Source organism: Harpia harpyja, chromosome 3 (genome assembly GCF_026419915.1).
Source record: "Harpia harpyja isolate bHarHar1 chromosome 3, bHarHar1 primary haplotype, whole genome shotgun sequence".
NCBI lineage: Eukaryota > Metazoa > Chordata > Aves > Accipitriformes > Accipitridae > Harpia > Harpia harpyja.
In genome coordinates, this window is record NC_068942.1 from 30,659,461 (window position 1) to 30,678,101 (window position 18,641).

The 18,641-nt window shown below is 38.6% G+C and overlaps 1 protein-coding gene across 1 annotated transcript in view; it reads left to right on the forward strand.

The window, feature by feature from the left end:
* The window catches only part of EYS (eyes shut homolog), a 1,008,942-nt gene that overhangs the window by 636,522 nt on the left and 353,779 nt on the right, over positions 1-18,641 (forward strand). The window contains exon 32 of the mRNA XM_052781811.1: positions 486-735. Coding sequence (XP_052637771.1) covers positions 486-735 — 250 coding nt within the window. The remainder of the gene's footprint in view (positions 1-485; positions 736-18,641) is intronic.

Genomic DNA, 18,641 nt, shown 5'->3' on the forward strand with positions numbered 1-18,641 from the left:
AAGGCACTGTGTGAAGATTTGGTAACAACAGGCAACAAATACTGAGCTTCAGTGTACAAAAAGAAAGAACATATTAACTTGACAATCAGAACAAACTGTAGGTTTTTAGACAGCTAACTCCACTGTACAGGGTTTTCTGTGTAACTACATGCTGACTGAAGATTATTATTTTAACCACTTTCTGTTACTTGTGACAGTACTATCTTTGATACTTTGCAATTACAAATCTGTGGGGAAATTATTTTTATTGATAACTTGTAATACTAAGAGTCAAAATATCATTTAGTTAAAATTTAAAATATACAACTATACTATTAAATTAGTTAAGCAATATTTTCCACATGATTAGATTTGCTTTCAAAAGTGTGGACAGTTTAATATAAGCAAACAACATTTTAGAATCAAAAGAAGGCAATAATTTGAACTAACATGACTATGAAATGCAAATTGCCTTCAAAAATGTTTTTTTAAAAATTCTCTTTCAGGGACGAAGCTGTGAGCTTAATTACAATGATTGCCTTATACAGTCCTGCTCCACTGGGTTTCTTTGTGTTGATGGAATAAACAATATCACCTGTTTACCTACTATCCCCCAAAGCAAGAAAACTGTCACTGAAGTGGCTGAAGTGCTTCCTGCTGAGATTTTAGACAATGACCTTCCATCAGGCCTGGCTGTGTCTATGGAACTTTGGTCTAAACATGCTTCTGATTTTCATACAGGAGAGGTGTCCCAAGGTAAGTAGAAAAAGCTTCTGAGTAATGCATATATCAAACTTCTTTCCTTGTTAGTGCTTTTTAAATGGTAAGAATATTCAAAATTCATTAATTTTCTTCTTAAGAATGTTGTTCTCTAATTCCTGTACTACCTTCTATTCTTTTGATTTAATCCATCATCCTTTCTTAATTGCATTTTTATGTAACTGGAAAATTACTCTTTTATCTCAAAAGAATTTTTCCCAGCATTTTGCACATCCAGTAAGGAAAACTGCACTTCCTTTTAGCTTGGTTTTCAGTTTGCTTTGCTAGAGTGTACTATTTCATATGCCTCATATCAAGCAATCTCATTCAGCAGTCTCTGACCCTAATGCCAATCTTCCCTTCTTCCTTGGCTAGTCAGCAGCAGAAAGATAATTTGCCTTACTCCATGGGGACTTTGATTTTCCTTTCCTAGTTCGCATGTTTTCTGAGGAGTGCTTCCTTTTCTGCGCATCTAGATGTTTTTTCACTAAAAATATCTGGAACAAGTGTCTCAACATCTCTGCCATTCTCACTGTTTAGAGTGATGGTTTGGGGAAGCCAAAAAATTGCCTATCCTGTTATGTTTAAAATATTTGAAGAAAAGTCAACACTAACAGGAGTGCAACATTTTATTTTGAAGATTGTACCTTCACTGTGGCCTGTTCATTTTACTAAAGCTAGTATTATACAGATAGAATGTGTATAAGGCATCCTCTTTACAGTTAGTTTCAGAATTTTTTGCTTATATATTTTTTCAAAGTAATTACCTGTATAAGAAATAAGCCAGGAGACCTATTTTTTAATTTGGGTAAATGAGTTTTACTGAATGTTTGATTTCTGTACAGACTAGTCTTTTGGGGATATACCTAAGCTTTTGTTGCATTCTCAGTAGGTAATAGTCCTTCTTGATGTCAGTAATGACACTGAGTGAAATGCAGTTAGTAAATGCAACTACATCTGTGTGTCTTCCAAAATACCATGTCAACTAGTTTGCTGATGTTCTCAATGGATAACATTTGTAATTCATTCATTTTATATTGATTCACAGTAGCAGTTTGATTTAGAAAATTTAATACTTCCGTTCTGAGCAGTGCCACTTCGTCTGATGTTGGCCCTCCTACAGAATATGAATAGTGGGAGGTTTGCATTTACTCAACTCTTGAGGTCACTAACACCGCTTGTACACTTTTATTAAGAATATGATTTGCAGAGTTGTACTTGTTTGCTATATAATACTTTGGTAAGACTGAATGAGGTTTTGATGGCCATGTAATTTCCTGCAGACTCAGTCCAGAGCCAAAGTTATTAAATTTTTTCTTTTCTCTTATGCGTTTTTTTTTTAATTTTGGTTTGGTTTGGGTTTTTTGGGTTGTTGTTTGGGTTTTTTTTCCTACATTTTTGTCCTTAAAGGTCTGAAAAAGGTAGGTATTTTCAACTGTGAGATACTTCTGACCACTAATTTGTCTAAACTGAGCTGTGGACTAGGAGGACTAATTGCCACTGGAGAGTTTTCAACAGTATTCAGGATAGCAACCTCAACAGATGTTCTCTCTTCACACTTTCTCAGTTCTGCTCTTCAGGTCTCAGTAAAAATAAAAGTCTAATATCACACTTGTACCATATGCAGCTACTGATACTTCCATAGATTTAAGGTCGGTACCTCTTCCCCAGCATAATGATGATACAATCTTGTTTATCACTAGTTCCTTAATGACACTTACTGTTTTCCCTACACAAGTTTCATCATTAGAGCAGCACCAGACTGTTGCTTTATCTGCCACAGACATGAGTTCAGTAATTAGTAACATACCAGGGGCTGAAATAGAACTAAATAGCGAGTCATTACTCTCCCACAGATTACAGTTTACAACTGATTCTACAAGCGCAGCTTCAGTTCTCTCTAGGTTGCCTTGAAAGGGTCCTGAAGAATTGTCAGGTGTCTTTTCAGCATCAGAAGAGCAGTGGAGATTACGAAGTCCTTCAATAATTTCTCATTCCCCTACTAAGATATATATTTAAAAGCAGGTATCTTTCCTTAATTTGTTAGTTAGTCATGAAACTCAAATGCAGACATCTCTTCCTAGTGAATATCCGGCTATTACCACTTCATCCATCAGCCAGAGACTCACAAACATCAAATCACAGTCTGCTGATTCTTTAAGTGAGTTAAGCCAAATATGTGCAACATGTTCTATGGCTGGAATAAAACTGATGAATTCTCAGACCAAGTTCTGCATAGCAAACAGTCCCCATTTTATGAGATGTTTTGGATGAACTCAGTGATATTAACCAGCTGGTACACACTAATGGAAGCTACTGCTATTACTTTTGGGTATTTATTTTCTTCATCTAGCAAAATAACATCATCAGTGGAGTTCACAGAACTGTCATCTTTGCATCCCATTACAGGAAATACACACACATCTCTGACTGATAGAATTGTCTGTTCTGCCTTTTCCTTGACAAGAATCAGATAGTCATTTTCCATACTTTGATTCATATTGTCTGACTGTTCTTCCTTCAAAGACCATCTCTTTATAATCATAATTTTCATCACTTACATCCTTTAAAGAGACAAATATAGACTTGACAAAATGATTAACTACTATTAAGCAGCTAACAACAGAGGAAATTCAACAATTTCTGGAGACAAAACTGCATGATCCAATTATGGAGATCTGTCATTCATTAAGTCAGGGTTATTAAGGGTAGTCAGTCAGTCAGTCATTAAGGGTACTTTCTTAAACATTCAGCTAAGTAATGTATCTTAAGAGCTACTTTTAACCCACATAGTAAATAGTAGTTCTGAGTTCAAAACACATGTACTAATAGATGCAGGTGAGACTCAAAATATTATCGAAAATAATCCGGTCAAGTGTTCTTGATGTGTATCTTCTTCCTACAAAAACTTCAGGTATAGACTTACAGGTATAGACAGATACCCTGAAAAGTTGTCATTATTCGAATCTTCTAGTGACAAGTTATCTTACTTGGTTTTATCCGCACAAGCCTCGTCTGTGCAGACAGAAATTTGTAAAATGTTAGTGACGAAGCATTTATCTTTACATACCTGCTATCCTACTTTAAGTTCTGCCTTGCAAGAACATTAGCAATATTGTACTGAAACGTATGAGATGAGCAGACACTACTGCTGTGCATAAGGAACTCCTCATGAATCTAAACACTGTCTTACCTGGACTTCACAGTATATCTGCAGTGGATTCAGTTTCTGGCCTTTATCAGCTGATGTTATCTTTTGAGTTTCTCATTTCTATTCAGACAACTTTTTTGAGGTGGTGGGGTGTTTTTACACAAAGATAAAAGTGTCTGTCAAGGTTGCCAGGTGCTTGAAAGAGATTTATTGCAATCAGGCAGCAGCCTGTTCAGTGGATACGGCACCTGCTGCTGTACCTGCCACAGATGGTTATTCTTCAGGTTCTGCCACACAGGCTGCTAGATCAATATAGAAGCAGGCTGGGGGCTGCTATAATGCTGGCAGGCAATGAGCAGCTGAACAGATTCACTTCACTACAGTAAAGTTTTCAGGATTTCGGGTGTAGCTTTCATCATACTTACATACAAATTCAGGAGGTATCTCTGTGGTTACAGTATATGAGTATTAACATTTTTTAATGTAAAATAGGTACAGAGAAAAATGTATTTTTATCTCTTGAGAGAATAATTTTTATATATAATATAATTAACTTGCTACTTCTCATTCCAAAATGAGATAGATGACGGCTACATTTTTTTAAAACACTGCTTTTGTAAGAACATTACAACTCTCTCAGAAATAAAGTCAGGGAATTAAAAGAACACACAAAAACCTATGAATTCTAGAATTAAATATTAGGGATTATTGATTGGTTTAGACTACATTTTTATACTGTACTTTTATAAAAATACTTTCTACAGAACAAATACCCATCCAGCCAAGGAGAGATTTTTTACTTTTATTGCTTTTCATTCTTTGCTTGGAGGTTTGTCTAGGAAAAAATGGTTTTATTTCGTTGATTTAAATCACATTAAACAATTAAAAAGGATTCTAGACGTGAAAGTTATGCACAAAGGTGCTAAAAGACAAGTAAAACATTTTTTTTTGGTATGGAATAACAGTTGTTTTCCTGTGAATACTTGTCCATGTAGATTTCATTCTCCGTCTGCATACATAAGTACACAGTACACAGATCAAATTCTTTCTGCCAGAAGTGCCTCCTGGTACTATGCCTGCATTCATGAGGTCAAGTTGTCTGAGCATACCACTCTGGATTCCCAACTGATCAAGATATGAATCAAAATGGAAATAAATCTCAGGCTCCACATCTAGTGGATAACTACTGGCTTAAGAAAGTTCCCTCGGAACTAACAAAGAAAAACGTATCTTAGGTTTTAGCAAAATCTGTTAATCTCTTCTTTTTCTTTTTTTTTTTTTTTTCCTTACTCTTTGATACCCTCAGCGTGAAGTAAATTTGCATGGATTATGCCATACACTTTCGAAGTGTTTCTTTCAATGCCTGTGACTTGTTTGGCACTAAGTGAACTCTTTGGGGTCCATAATAGCGTAGTTGACCACTGTCTGTTTCCTCTCTGAAAGTGGGAGGCCCAAATATACCAAAAAGAATAGAGTTGAAACATACTTTCCTTTCACCTTTCCTGTAAAAGAATCATGGAGATTTATCTCCTAGTCTTTTGTCTTAAAGAGACTCCTTTAGAAAGCAGAAAAGGGCTTTAGAGCTCACTCCTTGAGTGGAACATTGCTTGGGAGTTAAAGGAAATGGGTATTGCGGCCACGATTCCAGTATCCATATGTTCAAAATGCATGAACACACGTAAGTTACAAGGTACACAGAAAGAGACCTAAAAGGCGATATCTTTCAATATCTTATTCTCCATGGCTGGATTTTTTTTGTAGTGGGAAGAATAGATGAGGAGGGACAGTGCGTCCCTGAAAGTAATGTCTGGCTTTGTGTTGATGCATAAGCAAATCTATGCTTTGTTTAATGGAAGAAGTAGGACTATTATAAAGCCAAATGAGAAATGCTCTTGGATGAGTAAGATCCTTAATACACTGGCATATCCATAGTAGAAGAAATGTGTGAAGCTGTTAAACCTGCTGTACACTTCTGTGCTTACTAGACTTTGTGTATTTATTCATAACCCATATTACTAATACTTGGGAAAAAAGACCGATGATTCACCATCAATAACTTGCACTCTGGGGAAGATGGGTACTACATACTTTTCATACGTTTTAGTATTGTTATTCTCATCTGACAATGAGTTCATACATAACAGCAAGTTCTAAGAGACTTTAAAGTAGCAGGGGCCTCTGAAAAAGGGCTGTGAGAGATCGGATCTGTTTTTGGCAGAAAAGTATATTCTTTGGTTTGGTCTCCAGGTATGCATATCAACTAGCATACCATTGCTTGTGGCAAATAATTTTTTGTAAATAAATTTGTTCTGAGAGAAATACATGTTTGTAGAATAGCTTTTATGGGTTATGGGACCAGAGGGAATGATCTAACTTCTTCATCACAGAAATATCTGTTAGCACTCTGCAAAGTTCTGCATGCATGCTTAATATCCCTATCCGTAACAGGACCATGCTCATGTTGATGTGAATATTCTCCTGATCTCAATTATAATAGCAGAAGAACTTCCATCTGCGTGTTGAAAGCTCTTCAACATGAAGACAGTAAGAGAAACTTTCTTTCGAGGTAGTTTCCACAGGTATCCAAAGATCTTTGAAGGCATGTAATGATTTGTTCACTTGGTGCCTCTGGTCTAAATTATGGAGCTCAAACATTTTCTACTACCAGCTTGAAAAATAAGCCCATTTTTAAAAATGCAGGGCTGTTTGGGGAAATTTGGTCTGCACATTTACAGACCACTTCTGTAGTAATGCCTTCCATACAGGCTATCCAGCAGCAAAAGTAAGACTAGGGAAAATGCAGGCCATCTGCTGAATGAGGCAGGGAACTTGGGGCCAAAGGACACAGACAAGGCCAAGGTACTCGGTGCCGCCTTTGGCTCATTCTTTACAGGTGGGACTGGCCTTCGGGAATCCCTGAGACCAGTGAGAAATTCTGGAGCAAGGAAGACTCGCCCTTGAAGAGGATGAGGTGAGGGAACATTTAATAAAAATGGGTATACAGAGGTCCATTGGACCTGATGCAGTGATGCTCCCACAAGTGCTGAGGAAGCTGGCTGAAGTCGTTGTGAGGCAACTCCTGATAATCTTTGAAAGGTCATGGTGATCAGGAGAGGTTTCTGGTGACTGGAAGAAAGCATATGTCACTTCTGTCTTCAAGAGGGGCCAGAAGGAAGATCCAGGGAACTACAGGCCAGCCAGCATCACCCCAATTCCCGGGAAGCTGATGGAGCAACAGCACAGGAGGAAGGAACAAGAGGGTGATTAGGGGTAGTTGGCATGGAGCTGGGAAGGGGAAATAGAGCTTTACCAGCCGACAGCCCTGTGAAGAGGCGGCTGGCTTGGTGGATGAGGGGAGAGCAGTGGATGTTGTCTGTCTCGACTTCAGTGAGGCTTTCAACACTTTCTGCCATAACGTCCTCACAGACGAGCTGACAAGGTATGGACTAGATGAGTGGACAGTGAGACGGCCTGAAAACTGGCCGAACCGCCAGACTCAAAGGGCTGTCTATGTTCAGCCAAACAGCATCCTGGGCTACATTAGGGCAAGTTTTGAGACCAGGTCAACGGAGCTGATTCTTCCCCTTTGTAAAGCACTGGTGAGACCATATCTGGAGTCCTGTGTCCATTTCTGGCCCTGGTACAGGAGCGACATGGACTTACTCAAGTGAGTCCAGGAAAAGGTCATGAAGATGATGAAGGGATTGTAGCATCTCACATATGAGGAGAGTCTGAGGGAGTTGGGATTTCTTAGCCTTAAGAACAGAAGGCTCAGGAGGTGATCTTACCTTATCAGAGGGACCTTATAAATACAGAGTCAGAGAGTTCCCAGTGGTGCCCACTGACAGGACAAGCGGCAATTGAAGCAAATTGGAATGCAGGAAATGCTTAAATTTTTTTTCTTTCTTTTTTTCTTCTTACACTGTTAGGGCAGTCAAGCATTGGAACAGGTTGCCCGGAGAGATTGTGGAGTTTCCATCCTTGGAGATATTCAGAACTGAACTGGACAATGTCCTGAGCAACCTGTTGTAGCTGACCGTGCTGTGAGCAGGTGGGGTTGGATTAGATGATCTCCAGAGATCCCTTCCAACCTCAGTTATTCTGTGATTCTGTGATACCCTGTAATTGTCAGGGGAGAATTGCCTTACAGGCATTGTTTAAAAAGACTCCTAGTATTTACTTCTATGCAAGCATCTAGTTAGTCACCAAGGGTGGGATTCATCTTACCTGTAGCTCTCCATTAGTTAATCTGTGTAAGCTATATGACTCTGTAGTAAATGAAGAGAAGTGGTACCACCGGCTTTAGACATCTATTCTGGGATAGGATGTAAAACCTTCTCCTTTCCTCCATGTATAGTATTCTGCTTCTTTGTGCTTTTGTTTTTGGCAAAGGAATTGAATATTGGGCCAACTTTTCTGTTCATGTGTTGTGTGTGTGTGGTGGAGCTCACAAAGACATCTGGGAGACCTAAACCAGTAGAACCAGATATCAATGTTAACAACACATCTCAGAGAAATAGAGCTACTACACAGCAGCCAACTGACTTTAATTCTATTATTTATGGAGAATAACACACATTAAACAAATACTTTACTGAAGTAGATTTTCATCCCTCTATTGCACCATCTACTCCCACTGCTTAACCTGTTTGTGTTCAATATATATCATTATTTCCTTTAAGGCTGACTAACATATGAAGTGGGATCTGAAAATATGATTAATAATAGTCACATTGGCATGTACTGCAAAACTCCTCATATGCAGTATTATTTTAAAATCTTGCTCTGCCAAATTTCAAATTTTGATTTCTCACTTGCTCACATTCAGTTGTTATTAATTAAAGACTCCTAGGAGAAAGGAAAATTCAGAGCATTCATTCTTTTTTACACACTGCTTTCCATAATAATGTAATGCTTTTCCATCTTTCTCCTCAACCAAGTTCTGTTCAATTATATGAAACAGTGTATGCTGCGGTTTCTGAAAAATGTTGAAATTACACGATACCTTTGCCTTCTAATTCTGTTTTATCGTATTGATTTGTGTCTGTTACATTCGCTAGATCTACCATCACTCTCATGATTCCTTTAAACTTTGTCTTTTATCAGTTCTGCCAGACATATCATTATTATTCAGGCCATTTTAGTTTCCCCGTTCTCAATAGCTGTTATCATATGCTGATTTTAAACGCGTCTTGTTATATCTGCTATATCAAGGAAGGAAATACTTCTAACATAGTTAAGATGCTAGCTATGTAGGTTAGCGTGGAATTTCATGCAAAGTGAACGCATTGAACCCTTATCCAGTATTTGCACTACTTCTGTTAACTGCTAGAAGCTTGAAATTGGTAACTTTCCAGACCTCTTTCACATGCAGTCATTCTCCCCAGTGATCCAATAAGGAACACATTGAAGTGTTAATGCAAGCCTGGCCTGCTTCTGCTTTTACTTAGGTGCAACCTGCTGCCCTGCAAGCAAAAGCATTTTGATAGCCTGTAACTTTGAGCCGCGTTTTTTACTCCAGTTGCTTCATACTCAGACTTCTAGGCAAGCAAGACATATAGGAAAATCTGTGGGAGTTCTATGTACATGAGTGTCATAACAAGAAAAAGGTAAACAAATGAAAATTAGCCCTTCTTTAAAAAATTATACATCATTTGCTATTTTCTAGGTTTCTGTATCGGAATGAAACTGAGTGCATGGGAAATGGTTAGCGACCTGCTGCACCACTTAGTTAGACACCCACAGGTCTATGGGGCCGGATGGGATCCACCCGAGGGTACCGAGGGAGCTGGCAGAAGTGCTCACCAAGCCACTTTCCATCATTTATCAGCAGTCCTGGCTGACCGGGGAGGTCCCAGCCGACTGGAGGTTAGCAAATGTGACGCCCATCTACAAGAAGGGCTGGAAGGAGGATCTGGGGAACTGCAGGGCTGTCAGCCTGACCTCGGTGCCGGGGAACGTTGTGGAGCAGATCATCTTGAATGCCATCACATGGCACCTACAGGACAACCAGGGGATCAGCGTGGGTTTATGAAAGGCAGGTCCCGCTTGACCAACCTGATCTCCTTCTGTGACAAGGTGACCTGCTTAGCAGATGAAGGAAAGGCTCTGGATGTGGTTTACCTGGGCTTTAGTCAAGCCTTTGACACTGCTTCCCACAGCATTCCCCTGGAGAAACTGGCTGCTCATGGCTCGGACGGGCGTACTCTTCACTGGGTAAAAAACTGGCTGGATGGCCGAGCCCAAAGAGAGGTGGTGAATGGAGTTAAATCCAGTTGGTGGCCAGTCACAAGTGGTGTTCCCCAGGGCTCAGTGTTGGGGCCAGTTCTGTTTAATATCTTTATCCATGATCTGGATGAGGGGATCGAGTGCACCCTCAGTAAGTTTGCAGATGACACCAAGTTGGGCGGGAGTGTTGATCTGCTGGAGGGTAGGACAAGCTGGGTGGATGGGCCGAGGCCAACTGTATGAGGTTCAACAAGGTCGAGTGCCGGGTCCTGCACTTGGGTCACAACAACCCTGTGCAGCGCTACAGGCTTGGGGAAGAGCGGCTGGAAAGCTGCCCGGTGGAAAAGGACCTGGGGGTGCTGGTCGACAGCCGGCTGAGTATGAGCCAGCGGTGTGCCCAGGTGGCCAAGGCGGCCAACGGCATCCTGGCCTGTATCAGAAACAGTGTGGCCAGCAGGAGCAGGGCAGGGATCGTCCCCCTGTACTGGGCACTGGTGAGGCTGCCCCTCGAGTCCTGTGTTCAGTTTTGGGCCCCTCACTGCAGGAAAGACATGGAGGGGCTGGAGCGTGTCCAGAGAAGGGCAACCAAGCTGGTGAGGGGCCTGGAGCACAAGTCTGATGAGGAGCGGCTGAGGGAGCTGGGGTGGTTCAGTCTGGAGAAAAGGAGGCTGAGGGGAGACCTTATTGCTCCCTACAACTACCTGAAAGGAGGGTGTAGTGAGGTGGGTGCTGGTCTCTTCTGTCAGGTGGCTGGAGATAGGATGAGAGGAAATGGCCTCAAGTTGCACCAGGGGAGGTTTAGGTTGGATATCAGGAAAAATTTCTTCACTGAAAGGGCTGTCAGGCACTGGAACAGGCTGCCCAGGGAAGTGGTTGAGTCACCATCCCTGGGGGTATTTAAAAGATGTGTAGATGTGGCACTTAGGGACATGGTTTAGTGGTGGACTTGGCAGTGTTCAGTTAATGGTTGGACTCGATGATCTTACAGGTCTTTTCCAACCTAAATGATTCTGTGATTCTATGAATATATTGGCATGTAAAAATCTATATATGTAAATTATATATTTTGTGTATACACATAGCCTGTTGTCTATGAAGTTTGTTAAATACACTCACAAACACACTGAGAAATGTCCATAAACATACATATTCTGTACTCCTGATACAGACAGATATGTTACATACTACCAATAGAACAGTTCTTAGTTCAGTTACATTGAAAAATATTTTGTTCATTTTGAAAATATTGACTTTTAACTTCATCAAATATTTAGTTCTCAGGTCAATAATCCTTTGTATTAATCTCACTAAAATGCTGTGCCTGTGTAGTAAGCGATATTTCTTTTCTGTTTAAATATTGTGTAGGTACATAAAAATATCTATCAATATTTGTTCATGTCATACTTTCAAATCTGTCATCTAGTGTGTCATTACAATGCAGAATGATTAGAAAATTTGAGAAGATCAATATGTGGCTAACTTTCAATCAGTTTTTTATATGAATCTTTTTTGATGTAAGTAAAATGGCAATAGTGGAGGAAAAGTGATATCTCAGGTGTACTCTTATTACAGTGAAAGCTTGAAGAGAAATTTCAGAAGGAATAAAAGGAATAAATTTTACTCATCTGCAAAAAATGTCACAATCTAATATGTGAAAAGTCCACAATATTATAGCATCCACGGCTCATTTATAAGAAAATGGGATTGACAAAGTGTGAAATAGTGGTTTATATGTCATAATATACAAAAAGTTCAAAGAAGTAAATGAATGATGAATCACAGACTGTAAGGTTTAAGTCCACCCTAATGTAGGTATGTAGCATCCAGTAAGCCTCTTAGTATTGTAACGTACATAATATTAACAACATTTACAGTGCATCTGAAGAACGTTGAAGTGGTGTTGATCAGGTGATGGGACATTTCAGCCTTCATAGAAAGTGAGGTTAAAGAAAGTCTACTACTTTAATAATTTAATGTTCCTGACAAAGTAGAAATCCTTCTTATTTTCATTTATTTTATTATGCACTCTTAGTTAAATGAAACCAAGATCAATTAAGCTGGTCTGTTAAATTAGGTCACCTCATTTTCATTTCAGAAATATTTTACCTTGATTTTTTTTTCACTTTGTATTTTCTGTTACCAGCAGAAATAAAAACCATAAAAACGTAAAACTCCAAAACTAATAGAATCATAATGACGTCAGGTAATATTTTTGCTAACCATTTGAAAAACTACCACGAGAAACTAATTCATAGTATTCTGTAATACGTGACTGTAGAGTATACTGACTAGCTTCTTTCCATAAAAATTAACAGGCAGACTTTTCAAGGAGATTGCATACAAGGATATATCTATAGTGGAAACCTTTTTACTGATGATTGTGATTCACAGCAATAAGAAATACTTTGCACAAATGAGAAAATAAACTCTTTAGTGATAACTGTATATCTCCCAAACATGTAATTAGGTGTAGTTTTTAAAAATAATGTTGGTAATTTAGATAGGATATTGTTGTCCCAGCAAAAAAGGTGATAGTTATAGCACCAGATTCTTACCTGTGATGGGTTAAATTTCCCTTTTGAGTTGACAACTATATTCTGCCTTCTAACCATCAAAAGTGTTCCAGTAGTATTTAAACATTTTCTAGACTTTGTATTGTCCATCTGCACAGAGGTTCATTTTGCCTTATATTCCCAGGACTATGTTAGTTTACAGCAGAAATTATCTTGATATTGGGAATAAAACTCTTGGCATGCATGCCAATGATAGCAGATTTTTAGTGTCAGGTATATAGAAGGCATCTTGAGAACAGTATCTATGACAGTCAGTAGCTCCTGTCATTCAGAGTTTGAGAGACAGTGGGATCTATGAGCAGCATCTACTCCTGGGACTGATAGATCACCAATAGCATCTTCTGTCTTTGAAAGACAGTACTCTAAGGAATTTTCCACAGGCATAGTTAACTTCCATATGATGAAAAAAAAAAAAAAAAGGAAAAAAGAAAAAAGAAAGAGTAAGTGGTATGGAGCAAGTATTTCTGGGTTAGGGAAGCTATTGTTTTCCCAGTAACTCAAAAGAGCTTGCTGCTTTTGTTAAATAATATCAGCATTCTGTCATTCTGTGTTAAGGTTGTGTATATGTTGGTTTAATTTATGGATGTTTTGGACCAACCGAACTACACAGGATTCATGCTAACGTTCATCAGCATAGCCAAGAGGTACTGTTTTCATATCTTAAAAAGTCATTTGTGCTGTAGGTTCTGAGGAGCCTAAAAAGATTAGGTTGAATTTCCTCTGAAGAACAGCAAATGAAAGATAGGAGGACTTCCACGCAGCTGGTATTTTGCATTTGCAGTTAGTGCAATTACTGAATTTACTTATGCTTTGCTCTTAAACCCATATGTTGAATATATTCAAAATAAATCATAATGATCAACTTCCATAGTTTAAAATAACAAAGGTTTTGAGAGTCATGAGAACCCCTACTAAGACTTTCTCTTGTTATTTATTTGAAAAACCTATTGTTTGGTATAATATGAGGTGCATCCCAAATGCACAGATTGCTCTTCAAAGATCATGTTACATGCCTTGGAGTTAAGTAATCCTTAGGGATGATTTAGCAGCATTCGGGAAGTGTAAACACTACCACTTCAACTGTTCCTTCAGCTTAGTGGAGGAAGTAAAGAGGCTCTTGTATGATTCCCTCAAGTGAGTAACTGCTCACGAGCAGTGATAAGTTCTGATAATAGTCACTGGAACCTGGACCAAAGAGAGGAGTACAATAGGAGGGATGCACTGTTGGATTCTAGTGCAAAGTTTCTGGTCCTGTAGTTGATAAACATTGCTCAAACAAAGGCATCTGCATTTAAATTCTATTGCACAATGAATACAAAGTATGACAGCTACCACCCATCTCCGACTGGAGGAAAAAAAGCATCAAGGGTGGATGATACACGAATTTCCTTGCAAATAATAACCACAATATTTCCAAGTAACTTTGAGCAAACTTGACCTGTTATTTAAGTTTAAATAATGTGAATTCTCAGACTTCATCCTGCTAAGAAAAGATAATCAATATTTAAGAGAAAAAAATTCTTTCTTGATTTGGTGCATCTCAGAAACTTTTTCTTTGTTTGTGATACCTGTTTGCATGGACATTACAGTAAGATAGAGGAACTGTTGGCTAAGCATTATCTATAAGTCTCAGTTTCATTCTCAAATCAGTCATATCTGTACAGATGTAAGAGGGTAGTGTGCTTTTGAAAGTAAAAGAAGAAAAAATCTTCTAAAACACTGTGATACGTGTTTGCAAGTGAAGGAGGTTGTAGGATGGGGAGGGTGAAAAGGAAAGAAGTATGTGAGGTAGAAGGATGGGGGACATTGTAGGGTGGGGACAGGATAAGCAAAAGTGGGTACACAGTGAGGTAACAGGGGATAAGAATCAAGCAGGAAACTTGATCAAGAGTGTGAGAGCATCTGGGATGACATGTTTAGCAACAAGACCTGAAATGGTACAACAGGTTATCGATCCTGAAGAAAACTAGAGTGCCTGTACTCTTCCCAGATTCCCTTCAGTTTCTGCCAATGTATTAATCCTAAAAATTTCCGTATTTACCCTGGTGGAAACAAGAGGCAATACCTTCTCAGGAGTAAAGCACCAGTCCTCCTCCTATGTGTCATGCAGGCTCATTATTTTACCCTTTCAATACCTCTAATTTTAGCAGGCTTGTGGACTTGTGAGCAAGAGTGGATTATGCACCTCAGACCTTTGACCAGGGGGGTTGTCTTGTTTCAGGTATTCAGTAAATCTTTGTGTGCAGTTATGGGAAGCATAAAATGACTTCATAAGCCTGTCCTATTTTTTCCCTTGATGTCACATGGGTCACTTTGTCATAAAGACTGAACTGATTACTCAATACTCTTGAGATAATTATGCCTGATTAACAGTAAGCTGCCCTGTGGCTTGACTTGGCCTGGCCAGCAATTCGTCATACATAGCTATTCCTTTTTTCTTCTTGAAAAGAAAGATGCAACACATTTTTCCCTATTAGTAAGTACACAGTGTGGAGCTGGAGCAAATTCTGTCAAGTCTTTGTTGCCTCAGCTCTGCTTCAGAAGTTAGTGGTACCTTAAATACCTTTATATACCTCCTTCCTGGCACTGCTGGTGTGTGTATAACTAAACAGTTGATGATGAATGCCTGTTACTACAAGAGGACAAATAGCTGAAGAAGTGTTGGAGCTATGCCTTTTCTGCATACCTGAATAGGTCAAGAATATACTAGAGGAAAAGTGTTTTACACTTCTTATTGGCTGGAAATAGCTGCTCCCCAACTAAAGGTTTTAATCTACAGCTTTTGGGCACTATTTTCTATATTGTGGGGAAAAAAAAGTGGTTTAGCCTCTCTTGGCATAATTTATTGTAGAGGCTCTTTTTTTCTTCCAAGCTGGGCAGGTGCAAGGCTGTTAATCCTTACTTATATCATGATTTGCATTGCAGCAAACTGTCATATATTCCAAATACCAAAGACACTCTGCATTGTAAAGTATCAAAAGCATTTAATCATATGGCAATTCGGGCATTGTGTGTAGCACAAGCAGTTTTTGTACAAGTAACTCTAAAAAAATAATTGGAGGATAACTGTGTTTAGAACTATTCAGTGTTCAGAATTCATTTAGTATCACAATAAATGAGTCAGGAGAGTTTGGAGGGGATAAAACACACTGAAGATACTCGCTTTAGAAACATGAGTTAAAAGTCTATCCTGTCTTTCATGACAGAAGCAGGAATGAAAGAATCAGAATATTTTTTCTTACACAAAACAGCAGTTCTCTTTCAACTTAGTGCTTCTGCCATGGGTAGCAGTGTGTCTTTAAATGCTTGAGCATGTCTGTACTTTTTGGACCAAGTATTCTCAGTTCCTCCCGATTTCCTAGTTTTCAGTCTGAATCTTCAAATGCTGATGTTTTTGTCCTAATTTGGAGAATTCACTGAGTATTGGCAGATATCCTAGTATATAACATCTCCCCTTAATTGCTGGGGATTACTGGATGTTCCTAAAAGAATACCAATATTCATGTCATAGTTTTATTCAGTCTTCTTGATGATCTCTTAGAAATATTAAGCAAAAGGGAGTGTTAAACGTGTGCAGTGAAACAGCACATTTAACAGCATATTTAATTTATACAAAGAATACTTATTTTGATGAAATAACTGGGATAGAATAATACCTTAAAGGAAAACTTAAAACAGTGATTGTCTAAATTATCTTCTGTGAATCTGCTTTTAAAGATCACATCTTAAAAATTGACAGGACATGGAACAGTATAATGAATTTTCCTATTGCCTTTTTTCTTCTTTTTGTGTACAGATACCATCACTTACATCCTTGCTTTTCTCTAATCTCTTTAGAGATAGTTTCCTTGGTAACCTTAATTTTTATGCATGCAGCCACTTAATATTTACATAAGAATGGCAATATTGGAAAAAAGTTTAAAGATCATGGTACTTCAAGTTAGGATTATGAAATATGAGATATCTTTGCCTCCAATATTGTGCATATGTCACATCTGTTTCTGGAAAGGATGGAATTTTACTTAATGAAGACTTTTAATGAATGACTTTGAACATATTTATCTTTGTAAATATTAATAAAAATAATAGTTCTTTTGTTGGTGAGAAGAATTCAGTTGCCTTTATACTTTAATATAAAAGCACTCTAAGGGAAGTGTAATTTGAAACAAGAGACAGCCAGAATTACTGGTGGTAGGGAAAGAAAGCTAAATTTTTTTTTCTGGGCATATGGCAAATCTAAGTTCTACCCACATGTAGGGACAACTGGATAACAGTCATTTCTGAAAATACAGTGTTAGGACTTGAGACTGGGAAGACTTTCTTTTTCCCTTCCCTTTCCTTCCCTTCCCATCCCCTCCCCTCCCCTTCCCTTTCCCTTCCCCTTCCTTTCCCCTTTCCTTCCCCTTCCTTTCCCTTTCCCTTCTCCTCCCCTTCCCTGAGAAAGAAGTGTTCTTTTGCTATAGGACTTTTCATCTCTGATTCTTTCAAAGTTCTCTCTCTGTGTCACTGAGAACAAGTTTTCTGCAAAGCCTGGAGCATGAAATTTATTTCCAGTTCTGAGCTTTGTAGTGAAGATGAAGTGCAGGCTAGACTGCATGAGCTCTCCATAAGGGTTCTGAGGATTAGCGTCCCGCGGGGAGGAGGGAGAATTCTCGCTAGCATATCTTTAATGGAAACCCTGGCCAGAGAAGCAAGGTCCCCACTAACTGTCCAGCTGTGGCAAGGAGAGCCATGAACTCTGTCATGAAAGGAAGAACTTGGATGTGGAATTCTTGATAATGCTTATCCCATGAGATTTCTGCCATGGACTTCTATCGAAAAACGTATTGTGGATTTGGCAGGGGGGATTGGCTAAGGGTGTAGGGAGATCATTTTTCCCATTAATATGTTAGTTTTCTTATAGGCTACTCTAATGGTTTCAAGCTGTCTAGGAAGTGTGTAAGGAACATAGACACCTAACAGAAAGCTCTGAGCCTCTGGGGAAAGGGGAATTATCAGATACTTCAGATATGCTTGGAAATCACAAACTGCCAAGAATGGATTGTGGCTAAATAGAAGCCCTGTTAGTTTATCAGTTTGACTCTCTTGACTTGAGTTACTTTGGAGAGATGTATGCTCTCTTGATTGCTAAAGGTGCTGTACCATGTGCATTTTGATCTTACAAAGAAATACAAAAAGTTGTAAGTTCTAGAAGTAAGTTGTTCTTAAAGGCAAATGACTACAATGCAGTAATAGTGAGATCTGGGTGAATTAATGTATCCAGTTCATCTTATGAAGACTTCTCAAGGTTATCTGGGTGAACAAATGGGATTGCTGTGTTAAAAAACTGAAGAACATTTTAAAATTTTTATACTCCCATGTTTGAATGACTATACAAGCCTAATCATTGACCTAGTTAGTAATCTCTTCTGAATTTAGATACATAATAAAACCTACATGATATTGGACAATTTGCTACATAGTTTTGATTCTGAAGGGCATGTTTCAAACTTCGTAATATGTAATGCTTTAGTGGTTCCTCTGAAAGTCAACCTAGGAACCAGATTTTTTGGTTCTTCTGGAGTTTGTGGCTTCTGTGAGCCTTTTTCATATCGGTAGAGTATATTTCAGAACTTTGTAGAAAACTCATGACTTCCAAACCTGAAAGGCAGTCTCTGAAACTACACATCTCTTCTGTATGTTGGGCATTCCCACAGTTGTATCTGATGAGCCCAACTCTCTCTGCATGAGTCCTCACAATATTCGGAAGAGGAAGAATCAGCACTAGTTTAGCCACCCTTACTGCAGCTTTTAGCTGTGTCCATATGACATCTGGTAAATAAGCTTCACACGCCGACTTGATTTCTGTGAATGTGGTTATAACAGGTTCTTTTAGGCCATAAGACATCTATTTTTACTAAATGTATTTTAGCATTTTAGAATTCAAAATTGAAAATCTTGAGTTTTGAAAT